This window comes from Nothobranchius furzeri, chromosome 2, assembly GCF_043380555.1.
Source record: "Nothobranchius furzeri strain GRZ-AD chromosome 2, NfurGRZ-RIMD1, whole genome shotgun sequence".
Taxonomy (NCBI): domain Eukaryota; kingdom Metazoa; phylum Chordata; class Actinopteri; order Cyprinodontiformes; family Nothobranchiidae; genus Nothobranchius; species Nothobranchius furzeri.
The window spans coordinates 89,067,388-89,082,024 of NC_091742.1; the positions used below are offsets into that span (position 1 = coordinate 89,067,388).

The following is a 14,637-nucleotide window of genomic DNA, read 5'->3' on the forward strand; positions in this document are numbered from 1 at the left end:
TGACCCTCGAACCGGCCAATTTGGGAAAGAAGCATTTTTGAAACCATCTTCTCCTTTGACCTCCTGTCAAAGCCTCTCTGCAATGCTGCAGCTGATACCAGACAACCGGCTCTTCTAAGAGGCAAGCAAACATCTGCCTTAGATGCAAATAAGCATTCCAGCTTCCTGCCTTCACCTCGAGGGGTCTCAGACTGGACGGGTCCTATTGGAACTGGCTACGGATTCCTGATATCAGAGGTTCATTCCACCGGCAGTGAACCACAAGACCCCCCGGATCGAACGAGAACCTCCACACCAAGGGTGTGTAGACTTGGCACGACAGATTGCATCTGATGCTGTTTTTAATAAACAACTCTCTAGTTTAGAACCAAACAACAAATTCTTTTACACCCAGATTTCCCAATTTCTCTCAGATACAAAGAACGGTTGCTACAACATCTAGCTTCCATTACATCACCTCACATCCACCACAACACATCTCCTTGTTCATATCTTGTCATGTATAAATTATTAGTTTAGGAAAAAGAATTAAATTAATTTTATAAACTGTAGACCTGACTGTCTGAATTAATACAAAGTGTGTTTATGGTCCCTAAAGAAGCAAAGAACCCTAGAATCTTCTGATTAAACATTCAAAGATCAATCAGATTGACATTTCATATTTGTACGGAATATCACATCTTATTGGTCATAATTAATATGTCTTAATTGCTACATTTAATGGCTAATAGGCAGATCTTTTAGCTATCAGGCTCCTCTCTTGTGGGACTGGCTCCCAGCTTTAGTTCGTGAGGCAGACACCTTGTCTACTTTTAAGACTAGGCTTAAAACATTTTTATTTGATAGGGCCTATGGTTAAAATCTGATGTTAGCCTAGATCTGGACAAGTGGGGGAGTAGAGGGAGGTGGAGTGTAAAGACGGCTCTCCCTTACCCTGCCTCCAACATGCCTCCATCTAAAAGGCTAGGATATCCAGAGTTATCTCTGTAGTTATGCTGCTATAGGCTTAGACTGCTGGAGGACACACTGACCACTTTCCACACTCAACTACTTTCTTCTACAATCTGCTCTTTAACTGTATTATTTCCTGCTATTTCAGCTGTTAACTTTATTTTTTCTCTAAGTGTTTTTCTCCCCAGAAGAAGCTACAATGATGTTCTGCTGAGTGTGGTGGCCTCATGGAGGGGGCCATCGTCTTGAACACTGTTGCAAACCATTTAAACATTCTCCCTCTCCTGATAATAACGTGTTACTTTCCTTGACATTGAATGTGCTACTACTAGTTTACCCATTTAATGATAGGTTCACTAGGATAAATACAATAAAGTTTATCTCTCACCAAATACAATATTTACTAAGAAATCAAAATGTAACCATAGAAACATTACTTGGTATATATGTTGTGTGTGTGGATGTGTGTGTGTGTGTGTGTGTGTGTGTGGGTGGGTTGGTGTGTGTGTGTCTGCTCTGTCTTCTCGATTCCCCAGTGAGTCGTGGAGGATGGCTGCTTATACTGAGCCAGGATCCTCTGGAGGTTTCTTCCTGTTAAAAGGGAGTTTTCCTCTCCACTGTCGCCTCATGTTTGCTTACTATGAAGATTGCTGTAAACTGACTCTGAAACTAGTCAGTGACTTGATGCAATTTTCTAGGTCCCTTATATAGGAAACTTTTTACTGATTGGCTTAATGAACTGACCTGTATTGGAATGTTTACTATGTGAAGTGCCTTGAGGAGACTCTTGTCGTGATTTGGCGCTATATAAATAAACTTGAATTGAATTGAATGTAAAAGATACCTCAGCTCTCCCATCGTAGTACGTCAGACTGCTCTTAGTGAGGACAAAAAGCCGTTCTTTGTAGTTTAACGGTGATGTCCGTTTCTTCTGCTGGGAACGCTTGATGAGCGTCTCCTCCAATAGCAGCTCGCTGCTCATTCTGGCTCCAGCCGCCACGTCTGCCTATTAGTTGATGCTGTCACATAGCAGGGGGATGGATCTGGGTTGGGAAGAAATTCACAAATTTAAGTTGAAATGTTTATATTTCATACAAATGTTTGACTGCAAACTCAGCATGAACATAGTTCCACTAAAGCCAACCATCCTAAAGTGTCTAAAAACTAAAAACCACACCTTCTAAGTTAATACCATGCTGTTTATGAGTCATACTTATTTTTTAGTGTAAAATCACTAAACATACCCATAAAACGTCATTAGGTTTTCAGCTTCTGACCCACATATTGAAAGCAGAGGCTTTATCCACGGTTTTTGTCATTTTAGGAGTTATGTAAGCCCAGAAATCTAGACAGACCGTAGCCAGAGCAAAATGACTGTCACACTCATGGACCAGCAAATGTTTGAAGCTGTGCAACATCAACAGGAGTCTGAGAGCCTTTGTGGCAAATTCAATGTGGGTGTGGAAACCCCCACCCCCCCACCCCCCCACCCCCTTGAGGCCAGTTGCAAACCCACTGTACAAGTCTCCATCAAATGTGGCATATACCAAGCCTGTCCCCACTGCTGTTCTGCATAGGTCTGAGCCCCCTCAGCCAAATAATCAACAAGACTGACTACAGAAACCGACTCAAGAATTTTAACTACATCATTCAGTTAATCTACATACTCATAGTCTTATTTACTTTCCCACCATCTGATGTCAGTTGTATGAATCTATTGCCCTGTGTGTGTCTCTAATGATGTCCTGAGCTCCACCATATAAAATAACTGCCATCTACTGCCACCAGCTTCCACTCCTTGATTGTTCTGGATTATTCTCTGGGGTTCCAGTGTTCCCGTCTTCATGGTTTTCAAAAGGCACTGGTTCCTGCCTGTGGAGGTTGCTATGTTTGGATTATGTAACGTCATGAAGGAGCTGTTCCACCGAAGGTTACGTACCCTCTCTCCTCAGGAAGAACTAATCTGCAAATGTGTGCTGTAATCAAAGTTAAATGCGGTCCAACTAAATATTAATGTGTGTGTGACCTTTGTCTTTGTGGGGAGACTTGTTTTTGGCCGGGCGATGTAATTTATATACGAGTAATTTCTTTAGGGAGGACCCTTTCTGTATCATTTAAACTATCAGTCAGACAGTTTGTGGTGAAAAAGTAAATGAATGATTGGTAAAACGTGTGTGTGTGTGTGTGTGTGTGTGTGTGTGTGTGTGTGTGTTGCCATCTGTCCCTTAGAGGAGTGACACTCTTAAGGTGGAATGCTAAGTTCATAAACTGATATGTGGGAATTCTTAATGAACTATTGTTGTCAGATTTATTGTTGTTGTTTATTGTTGGGCTGCATGGTGGCACAGTGGTTAGCACTGTTGCCTCGCAGCACGAAGGTCGTAGGTTCGAAACTTGGCTGCGGCCTTTCTGCGTGGAGTTGTGTGTTCTCCACATGCATGCGTGGGTTTCCTCCGGGTACTCCAGTTTCCCCCACAGATCACAACATGCCCTATAGGTTATAAATTGTAAGTCGCTTTGGATAAAAGCATCTGCTAAATAAATAAACATGTTGTGATTTGATTTTAATGACTTTATTAACTGTTTGGTTTCCTAATGCACTAGTTCCTAAAGGTGAAGAACCCTCTGTGGGACATGAAACCGCTGGTGGGGTGAGGACTACTAACAGCATAATTTTACCATAATAATCACGAGAAATATTAAAGTGATCAAACTGGTGTTTTGCTGTTTGTACTTTAACCAGTCACAATCAGCATGAAAAGACCACAAACCAGAGTGTAAAAACAGCCATAAAAAGGTTACAGCTGATATATTTATCTGGGTCTGGATCCAAATCTGAAAATGAACTGAAATTAAAAAGCAAAACACAAGGTCCAGCATTTACCCCAACCACACGGGGGAAAGGAACGAGGAAGAAACATTCCAGAGAAAACTTTTAATAATTACAATACCCCCAATGCCCCCAAGGCATTCTTTATTCCAGACTCTTAGTCCAATTCACAGAAGTAGACAAACATTGTACAGATACGATAACAAGAAATGAGCTCAATCTTACATGCTGAAGCACAAGAGACAAATAATCATGAAAACAAAAACGAGACGATAACAGTAGTGTGTAAATGAAGCATAAATTATTGTATTGTTATAGACTGTTATACCAGTGTTTCCACATCTTTGACTGGTAACGTACTGCACTGACACAAGTTATATTTAAAACCATCACATTTTTAGAATTGTTCAGCCTACAAATAAATGTATAGATTAAATTTTCTTAAAGCAGCTTGTAGGGCGCTCACCCTCACATTTACAAACATCTCACTCGTCCACCTCGGCTTCCTCAGTATCAGATGCAGAGCACCATTATAGGCAACCTGCAGCCTAGCATACTACATTATTTCATAGTTGGGCCGTGTACAGCTGTGTACTAAAGCCTTAAACAAGGTGATCTTTACTTTACTGACCTATAGAGCTCTTAACAACCAGGCTCCAAGCTACCTATCTGAGCTTTCATCCCCACACACCACCTCTCGGAACCTTAGATCCACATCTGAAAACCTCCTGGCTGTTCCTCGAACCAGACTGAAAACCAAAGGGGACAGGGCCTTTCAGTCTATTGCACCCAGACTTTGGAACAGTCTACCTTCAAATCTCCGTCTCTCTAACACTGTAGAGGTCTTTAAAAATCATCTAAAAACTCATCTTTTCATCCAGGCGTTCCCTCCCTAAATGTTTCAAAAAGATGGCTTTGTTCGGGTTCACACCTTCACTTTGTTTTTACTCCTGATTTTGGTTACTATTGTTGTCACTGCTATTGTTTTTCTGATGTTTTTATTGGTTAGAGGTATTTGCCCTGATCTTTATCATGTTGTACAGCGCTTTGTGATTTATATATGTGAAAGGCGCTCTATAAATAAACTTTTACTTACTTACTTTATTAGAACAAGACCCAAATGTACAAGGGAGTGTATTTTCCCCTGAGCATATAAACATACAGCACTGCCTATGCATGTCATCATCACCTCTCATGTCCTCTGTGATGATATGACCAAGATGTTTGACTTTCTTGGCGACAGTAATCACAGCATCACAAAAATCTGGAAACTTCATTTGCTTGTCCTCCTCGGCCCGGCATTATACACGATGTTATGTTCTACTCCATAGTCAAAGCAGATATCTAGCTGCTGTGGACCAGCGGTGCTCGGACATAGAACCACTAAGTCATCTGCATACATCAGATAATTTATGACATCACTACCAGCTGCACAACCAGTCCTACAGGCTTTTAACCTCACTGAGAAATCATCCGTGCACAGGTTAAACAGAAGAAGGAGATAGAATGTGTCCTTGTCTGACTCCATTACTGACCTTAAATGGCTGTGACATACTGTTACCCAATTTTATCTGTAACATCTGCTGACCATACCAATAAACCAGGATGCGTACAATGCATCTTGGGACACCTTTTTGTAGCATCTTCATGAATAGTTTCCTAAGGTTAACTCTATCAAGTACCTTGGATGCATCTATGAAGCACAGGAGTTCTGGTTTCTGTATTTGGTCACCATCTCCAATACAGCATTTATACACGTGTCTGTACCAAGCTCAGGCTTAGAGCCAAACCGATTATCTGCGATTTTTATGGCGGCATTAATTCTGTCCAGCAGAATTCTTTCCAAGACTTTTGAGAGTATGCTAGCCAGAGCAACGGGCCTATAGTTATCCGTGCTACCAACTCCGCCACCCTGGTCTTTCATCACTTTAAAGACACAATGTGTAGTTTTTAACATTAATCTTTGGAAACATCCATCAAAATGTTGTTGAAAATTAATTAAGTGATGCCCAGTTGCTAAAGAACATTGGCAGCTTTGTAACATATAACCATGTCAATTGGGTCTTAAAAACTTAGGAGAGAATCTCTGGGCAGCGCCATATTAGACAGCATGTTTCTTTCTACGGGAGCCCATGAGGACAAAACACATTTAATGATTTGTAACAAACGGTTACAAAATTTGCACCATTCATAAAAGTAGTTGTTTTATTTACTTCTTCACTCGTTGCCAGTGATGAAAGGGAGTCTGGTGGGCTTGTTGTTTTGCTGGAGGTTGTGCTCCCAGGGCTTTTTGACCCTAACGACCATCTGTTGGAAAGGTCTTTCTTGAACACAAAAACACTGCGTGCTTGCAATGATTTAGGTATCTACTGCCCCCATCGCCAGGGAAAATACACACTGTCACTTTAATGCAAGTGTTTACGACTAATAATGATAATGATCTAGTTTAATGTAATTCTACAACAATGTCAATAATAAGTGAATAAATGAATAAATTGAGGCCTTGCCATCTGTGGATCCATAGATCTTCCACTAGAGGGCAGTAGACATTACAAGACTGGATGTGGCAGGCTCCTGATGATGGTACTAATCCTGCTCCAGATGCTTTAAGGACAGAAGTGTTTTAACTGCTACCTAAACCTGGGAAAGGACTTCAACAGACCCATCTCAATCCCAGATGGGTGTGGGTAAAAATCCCAGTCATTCAGACCACCATGCCATATAGCCACAACATTAAAAGGTTTTTATTCGGTTCTGATGCTGGCAAAGTGTGGTGTGGAGGTAAATACCTGTCTCTTAGAGGTATTAGTGAGGAATCTGGGGACAAAATGTGACGCATCAGCACCAAGCCCAGCTGGCTTGTTCTTGGATTTCTAAACAGGCTACTACCTGTTGAACACCTGACATGAAGTGATGAGATATGAAACAGCTTGAAGGCTCAAATTAATCATTGTTGAGCAGGAAATGTTTGTTTTGATTAAAATAGCATAGGATTGTTCTTAAAAAGTCAAACAAGAGCGGTTTCTAAATTATTCAGGCTGTTTTTAAAAGCAAAGATCGTTTCCGACGGTACTTGAATGCAGCAGACAATAAGTTTTCCACCCGGCGCGCTCCCGTTCGTCTCCGCGCGCAGGTTACCTGTACACCTGCTCTCAGGTATTTGAGTCGATCTTCAAGTTCAAGACTAGTCAGAACAGACGCAGATAACCGGATGTGCTGACGTCACGCCGCTTTAATGACAGATTCCTCCCAGCGCGTGAGCTAATTCTGAGTTTTATCAGCTGCGGAGCTCGCACCAGAACAAACACCTTCACTCCCAAACTTCCCGCCTTGGCGACAGAATTCCAGAGTTTGTCTTCCTACCTTCGCGCGCTTCATCTCCCGGCTGGCTGTCGGGTCGGCTCGTTTGTCTCCTTGTCGCTGAGAGCAGGACGGGAGGAGGAGTGAGGACTGAGGAAATGAAGAAAGGGAGGCGCTCACGCGCACATGCCCTGCCTCCTTAGCTCGCGAGGAGAGGAGGAAGAGCTTGAAGGAGGTCACCTGGGTGTGAAAAGAAGTCAAATCACTTCAGTAACAAAGTGGAAAATGTTACATTTCAGCTTTCAGACTTAAGTCCAGACTCACGTGAGAGGGTCGTTTAATCTAGAAGCCGTTTGACATAAAAAGATACTCCAGACTTCTTCGTTGCACTGATTCCAACCTGATTGAGTTTATTCATCAACTACAGGCTGATAAATATAGTAAACAACGCTGCATTGTGGGTAAACTTTGCCCCGCCACATTTTCGTTGTTTATCCTCTTTCAGCCCAGCATGAAGCTCCAGTCGACTTCCTTCTGTGGCTGGTTTCACTTCCACCTGAGAGTCAGCTTGTTCATGAACAATTCGTAGAAATTGTAAACTCCACTGTAGGATTTCTCAGCTGTCAATCAAAACCACCAGACAATTATAGCCAAGCCAACGATATTCATATAGCACCGTAAAACTGACCAACATAACATAAAAACACATTAAAACTAAAAGAGCCAAAGCATACAAATGAGTTTTTAGAAGATATTCGAAACAAGACATAGAAGATTCTGACCTAATGTTCAATGGCAGCTGGTTCCAAAGCCTAGGTGTCGCTGCAGAAAAAGCTCTGTCTCCTCTGAGTTTACATCTTCTTGGGACTTCCAGGAGCATCCTATCCTAAAGAGCTTACGTTTACGTTTTTTGTAGATGTGACAGTGTCACTGTATCCCAAATGATCATGCCCCCTGGCTACTTGGCCAAGGCGATGCCCCTTTTTCTGACTGGTTAGCGCGTGACTCTCACCCAGGAGTCTGGGGATCAAATCCTGCCTGGGCCCTCATTTTTCCACCTTGCTACACATAAATGAATCAATAAATTCAAAGTAAAAGTAAAATTTTATTAAAGAAACAACATGTACAATCTGGATGGAACTTTGCACTCAAGGAAAATTTATTTGAATAAAGCTTTATATATATATATATATATATATATATATATATATATATATATACCCGTCGGGTCGGGTCGGCCTGACCCTCGGGCCGTCGGGCCGGGCTTCTGGCCAACGACTGTGTAATTACCTCGGACATGGGCCGGGCCGGGCGCCTTTACTTTTAATCGAATTCATAAATAAAATTGAAACACTTAAACGCAGCAGTAGAGCCCTGCGCGGGACTGTTTTCTTCATCCCGCTCCTGCTGCATTTCTGACAATTACCGCCCGCAACTGCAACGTGTGTTACACTCGCGCCCGCACCCGCAGCGTGCATGTCTACTCCCGCCCGCAACCGCAAAACTCGGAGAAATTATTACCTCACAATAAAAGAGATGTATTGAGTTTGCATCCTCTCTGGTCCTGGAGAAAACATGTCATTTTATAGGCTATACCAGGGGTCGGCAACCCGCGGCTCTTCCATCTATCTGATGCGGCTCTCTGTGCTTGTAAAATAATGAATGGATATTTAAATAAAATGCTTTATATTTTACTGAATTAATTTGATATCTGTAAGTCAATTCTATGTAAAGATTGTCTGCGTAAACCTGAACAGGCCCAACCCGGTCTTACTGTGAGACCGGGTTGACGGGTCACGCTTGTGCGTAATCATAGGCGCTTTCTGAGCTGAAGAGGATGTGAGATTCTGGGCTTCTCCTCAGACAGGCTCCTGGATGTGTCGCCACATTGGAGACAGGAACAAGCACTATTCAGCCAAAGTTTCATAACCAGGGAACATTTTCTAACTGACAAGTCTCTCTGAGAGACAGGATTTGGAAAACACTCGCTTCAGTGGGAGGAATCTTCCCGCATGCGCTCTGGTTCTGCGACGCGCTCCAAGCCAATCTCCACATCTTCAGCTCGCTTTGCACATATGCGCTGACAGCGAGCTGCGCTGAGCAGTGTCCAGCTCAGATGTTCAGATGGGAATCTTTTCTTGGGTGATTTAGCTACATCTGCGATGTGCGTAGAATAAAATGTCAGTTCGTCTGCATGCGTCGGGGTAATTCTATTCTTTCTCCGTCAAAATAAACCGTCAAATACGGGAACTATCCGGTCAACACAACACAAGCCCTGCTTTTGACTGTTTTTCTGTGATGGTAAATGAGGGAAAAACAAATTGATCGGATTCTGCACATCTTTTAACACATTGGTCAGGTTTGACACACTTTTTCATTTAGTTTTTAACCCTTAAATGCCAATGCGTCACCAGGATCACTGGTGATGCCTCGGCGCATGTTATTTCAAATAACTCCTTGCTACTTAAACTATATAATTCTTAAAACATAAAGGAGCTAATGTGTGGTGCTTAAAGGGGTAATGAAATCAAGGCTGTTTCATATTTTATTCTCCTCTGTAATCAGGCAGTGATCGAGGCAGTGATTGACTGTTTTTCTGTGACGGTAAATGAGGGAAAAACAAATGATCGGATCCTGCACGTCTTGTAACACATTGGTCAGGATTGACGCACTTGGTTTTCATTTAGTTGGTTAAAAAAAGTCGGGCTCAGGCTCGGGTTGGGCCAGAGAATCCTGAAAACCTTTTCGGACCGGGTCGGGCTGGGGCTCCACTTCCTCGGGCCGGGCCGGACACGGGCTCAGATTTTAGGCCCGTGCAGGGCTCTACCACTGACCCCAGACCTGCTGGTCAGAGCATCATTCAACCAGAGGCAGAGAGAAAGAATAAACCTCCAATTTATTTATTAATGTCAACAAAAACCACAGCAGCGCACCATTTAACTGCAGTTATGCACTGAAGCAACACTTGTCTTCTATGAGAAAATAAAAAACATGAAAAGTGAATAAATGAATCAGAAAAGAAGGAATAAATGCAATTTCTGTTTTTACATTTTTCACTTTATTTCAAACTATAAGTTTGTGTTTTCATCACATTCAGCTTGACTTTTATTTAAATATCTACATCTTTATTCATTTCATGAGGATTTTTATGTTGCTTTGTTTGAAGAATGAATCATAACAACATCTGAAATTCATCTGAGAATGTTCAAGACCAGTCAGTTTGACATAAATGAATTGAAGAAAAGAATAGACTGGGATATAAATCTTAGCCATTTGGCCCATTCCGCCACTCGTCCTGCATGTTTTCCAAGAGTTCATCTCTTCCTGGCACTCGCAGAGAACAGACGCTTCTCTTTTTGCTCCCTTATCTTTTTTTCCCAAGGCTCTTTGTCCTGTCTGCCCACAGAGCGCGTCTCTGCATTTCTTCTGAAAAACACTATTTTTAACCATGGATTTGATAAAATGGTCATTCAATACGATTGATAAGATTTTTTCAACAATGAGAACGGAGCAGGGGGCTCCCACATGCCCACAGGGGACACACCTGGCGGGGTGTATGCTGGATTCCTGGAGGGAATGGAAGATCATATGCCTCTCCCAGCTGTCCATTGAGGATGTCGAAGACGTGGATATTCGGCCTGATGATCACTGGATTTCTCCTGATTGGAGTGGGAGGATAATTCTGGTTTTCTGGAAATTTGGGAAGACGGGAGCGATTGGAGGGCGATCCGCACCCACGAAGAGCACCGTCCGTGTGGAGACTTCTCAGACTGGGACGTTACTCGTGGTGAATTGTAAGCTGGACAATGTTCTAGCTGCGATACCGGTATAAGTGCGCAAAATGGACGTCATCTCGGAGAGAGTCACTGGACGGTATGGACAAGATTAAAAACCTAAATTGGCTTCACTGAAGGACTAGAATGATCAGTTTAAAGACTGAAGGCAGAGAGGAAAATTATCTCAGCCTGACCCAAAGTCTTGTTATCCGAATCTGACGCCATGGCAGTCTTGAGAGGCTAGCAACAAACCCCCACGAAGGAATGCAGACAGATGCTGTAACCCCCCCGACTTCGGATTGGTAGATTTCAGCCAGGCGAGGTCATCAACCTGCAGGAGTCAATGTGCTCTGCTCTTCTCCCGAGATCTCCCTCCCACCTGTTGCTACAGTGGCTGAGCGCTGTAGATGGCTGCTCTCGCTGGGGAAACAGGATCCCAGCCACCTGCCCTCCTGGTGGGAGGGTAGCTGTGAAGTGCCTTTTTTCCCTCCTCCCGAATCAATTCCTCATGTTACCCTTTTATCACTATTAAGGTAGCGCGACTCAGGGTTGCGAATGACCACAGTCACCAATTCTTGTCATGTATGTCTGATCCCTGAATTGTGTGTACTGAAACTCTAATTTCCCTCTGGGATTTATAAAGTATCTTTGATTTGATTTGATTGATTGATGTCTCTGCTTCAGAACACCTGATTTACATATCTGCATGGCAGGATGACATCAAGTGCTGCAGAAACCTGTTAATCACTAATTCATCTAGATCCGGTGTGTGGCAGCAGGGAAACACCTAAAACCTGTAGGACGCGGGTGCAAAGGACCAGGGTTAAGACACACTATAAAGGAAAAACCAGAGCAGGGCTGCAGCTGCTACTGAGAGAGGGCCTGAAGCCTTGTTCACACCAAATGCAGGATGGATGCGATCCAGTTTCACATGGATCAGAAATCATTGAGTCCAATCAGAGCATTTACATCAGCTGTGGTACGGATCCAGATGCAGCACTCCAGAAAGTTTCCACATGGAGCCTGTTTTCTCTGAACCCTGTATGAGGATTGTTAAAGTTAAAGAGTTCACCTGAGAAGTGAGACGTTGATCAGCATCAAGGATATTTAATGCCATTATTTTCATTTAATAATCAGTAGTACGCTCTACTGTTGGGGAATCTCCCACATTGGGCTAAGGGGTACTCGTGGTAGGCCTACGAGAAAACGGCTCAGGTGTCCACGAGTCGAAAAAGGTTGGGAACCACTGCTGTAAGGAACACAGACATACTATGTAAATCTGGTATTCAACACATCCTGAGTATTGCATTGATGTTATTGTGTACCAGGATAATGCCAGCCCAACTGAAACTGTGGAGTTGAGCAATCTTACTGCCGAGGGGATGAAAGATCTGCGGTAGCATCTGGGATGTCTCCGTCTGCCTCTGTAGGAGCTGTCCATGAAACTGATCAGAAGAGGTTACTCATGTGATGAGCCGAGGATAGGGGCTGCGTTTTTATAGGCGGGATGACAGATGAACCGCAGCATTCAAAGATTTAAAACTTTCCATATCTGAATATTAACTTCAGGTCTCAGAGACCAAAACTAAATTTACCCAAGCCCTCATTTTTCCGATTTTCCCTGCATTAACCATGAGAATATACATAATCTCAGCTTTGTTTTGGTGACGCGACTGGTTTAAATCAGACGTCTGGGTCAAACTGTTAAGTTTATTATGCTTCATGGTTGCAGTTTGTGTTTGCTCTTCCTAGGTTCACTGGCAGACGGATGCTTTGTGGTTTCACTCGAGTCATTCTTTCACTTCCTCTCCACCTCTCCTTCTTCATCTCTCTCTCTCCCTCGCTATAAACTCTGACACGTTCATGAATCCAGCCTGAAACAGACATTTCAGACTGTACCAATTTGGCCTAAGCCTTTAAAAATAACAGGAGAACTCAAACTCCTTCCTTTCTTCCTTTAAAGAGGACCTAGAATTCAGTTAATCGGCAATCTAAAACTGCTCTGAGCCTCTAAAAAGCATAAAACAACTTTCTTTTGGGTTTCTTCTGTCTCAGGAGCCCTGACACGGCCCATTCTGACCTCCCTATGAGCCCTAACCAATAACTAAACTGTGCTATAGAGTCTGACAGCTGCTGGGAAGAATGAGCTCCTTCTAACATTGTGGGTGTAGGGAGATGTTATCCATGATGGATGTCAGCCTAGACATAAGAATAAGAATAAGAACAACTTTATTTATCCCGAGGGAAATTCTTGTGTCATGTACATGCTCAAAGCAGTCGGAGAGACAAAGGAACAGGTGAAATAGAAATATGATATACAATATATTCATTAAAAAAAAAAGATCTACAGTAGTACCATGTAGGATAGTGCAAAACAAACAATCACATATCTCAATAATTAAATACATGAATGCATCCTTGTGAATAAGTAATTAAGCCGTCGGTGCAGGCGATTCACAAAAGTGATTAAAGTATCGTGTAATAGAATATGGGTTTGTAGCAGCGTATGATATGATGGGGGGATAAAAACATATTTACAATCAGAACTCTTGGGTAATATTGCACAGTCGGTGAGGGCACAGAGTAACCTAGGTAACAGTATTTGGAGAATCACCTACAGCGTGAGGAAGAGTTAAACAGTCCTAGTGCCACCGGTACAAAGGATTTCCTGTGGCGGTCAGTTCTGCATTTCGGGGCAATGAGTCTTTCGGTGGTCCATCATGTGGGCGTGCATGGGGTGGGAGGGGTTGTTCAAGATAGAGAGAAGCTTTTTTTTTTCCTCCTCTCCTCCCCAGCCTGCTCGCTGGACAGTGCAGGACAAAGCTGATCAGTCCTCGTCTCGATCCCAACTGTAACAGATTGCGCAGGGTCGTACGAGCGGTCTCATGGCTATGTGGGAAAAGTCTTCAAACTACAGACGACGCCGTTGGCTGTCCTGGGACTTCTCACTGGAGTGGGTGAAAATGGCAGAGAGAAAGAAGGTCCATTTGTGTCAACTGATGGCAGGATACATCCACCGTCTGTCTTTGTGACACCCGCTGCAATCACAGTAAAAACACAAAGCACATTAAATCAGATTACAACAAAAGCTGGACATTATGCTTAACACATACGTTTGTATAAATCAGTGATGTTGTGGCAGCCACTGGACATTGCAGCTGCACACGTAACAGGATGCCGGCTTGAGTGGCGGTATCTGTTTTGGTTTTGTTACTCGGGTTTAGTAGAGTAACCCACCTCCGTCACCCTGGATCCCTCCACAGTGTTAGCTGTTAATCCACTTTTCAACACTAATGAAATTTTGGTTTGTAAGAAAATGCTGGAATGGCTGGTCTTTCCCAACTTCTGCTGACGCTTCAGCAGCCTGCGACATTATCCTGATTGTGACCAGCTGTCATCCCCAGCAGCTTCGTCTCATCTCTGGAGACTTCTCACTGAATGCTTAACCAACCATGTGGAACGGCGCTGACAAGCTGCTACGTCCTAAAGCAGGATAACAACTGATGAAGTGGGTCTCCAGGACCAGAGGAGTGTTACAGATTTCCCAAAACCAGGTGTTCTGTTGAGATTCCCGGTGTAATTGCCCCTAAATCAGTTTTACTAGGGATCTACATAGTTAACCGGTTGATTGCTGTTAATGTTGTAACCGGGTAAAATAGTTTTGCTCGGTTAACTGCTTCAAGTACCTCTGCTGCGTTTGAGTGCAATATATTTTGTGCCACTAGAGGGCGTAAGAATGCTGCTATCAAAATGTTTAGCGGGCAACTGCAGAAGAAGAAA

At 43.1% G+C, this 14,637-nt stretch overlaps 1 protein-coding gene across 1 annotated transcript in view; it reads right to left on the minus strand.

The window, feature by feature from the left end:
- tec (tec protein tyrosine kinase) overlaps positions 1-7,321 on the minus strand; it is a 28,326-nt gene extending 21,005 nt beyond the window's left edge. Inside the window, exons 1-2 of the mRNA XM_015946125.3 lie at positions 7,145-7,321; positions 1,796-1,994 (exon numbers count right to left, since the gene is read on the minus strand). Coding sequence (XP_015801611.1) covers positions 1,796-1,933 — 138 coding nt within the window. The 5' untranslated portion in view covers positions 1,934-1,994; positions 7,145-7,321. The remainder of the gene's footprint in view (positions 1-1,795; positions 1,995-7,144) is intronic.
- Positions 7,322-14,637: the final 7,316 nt, after the last annotated feature.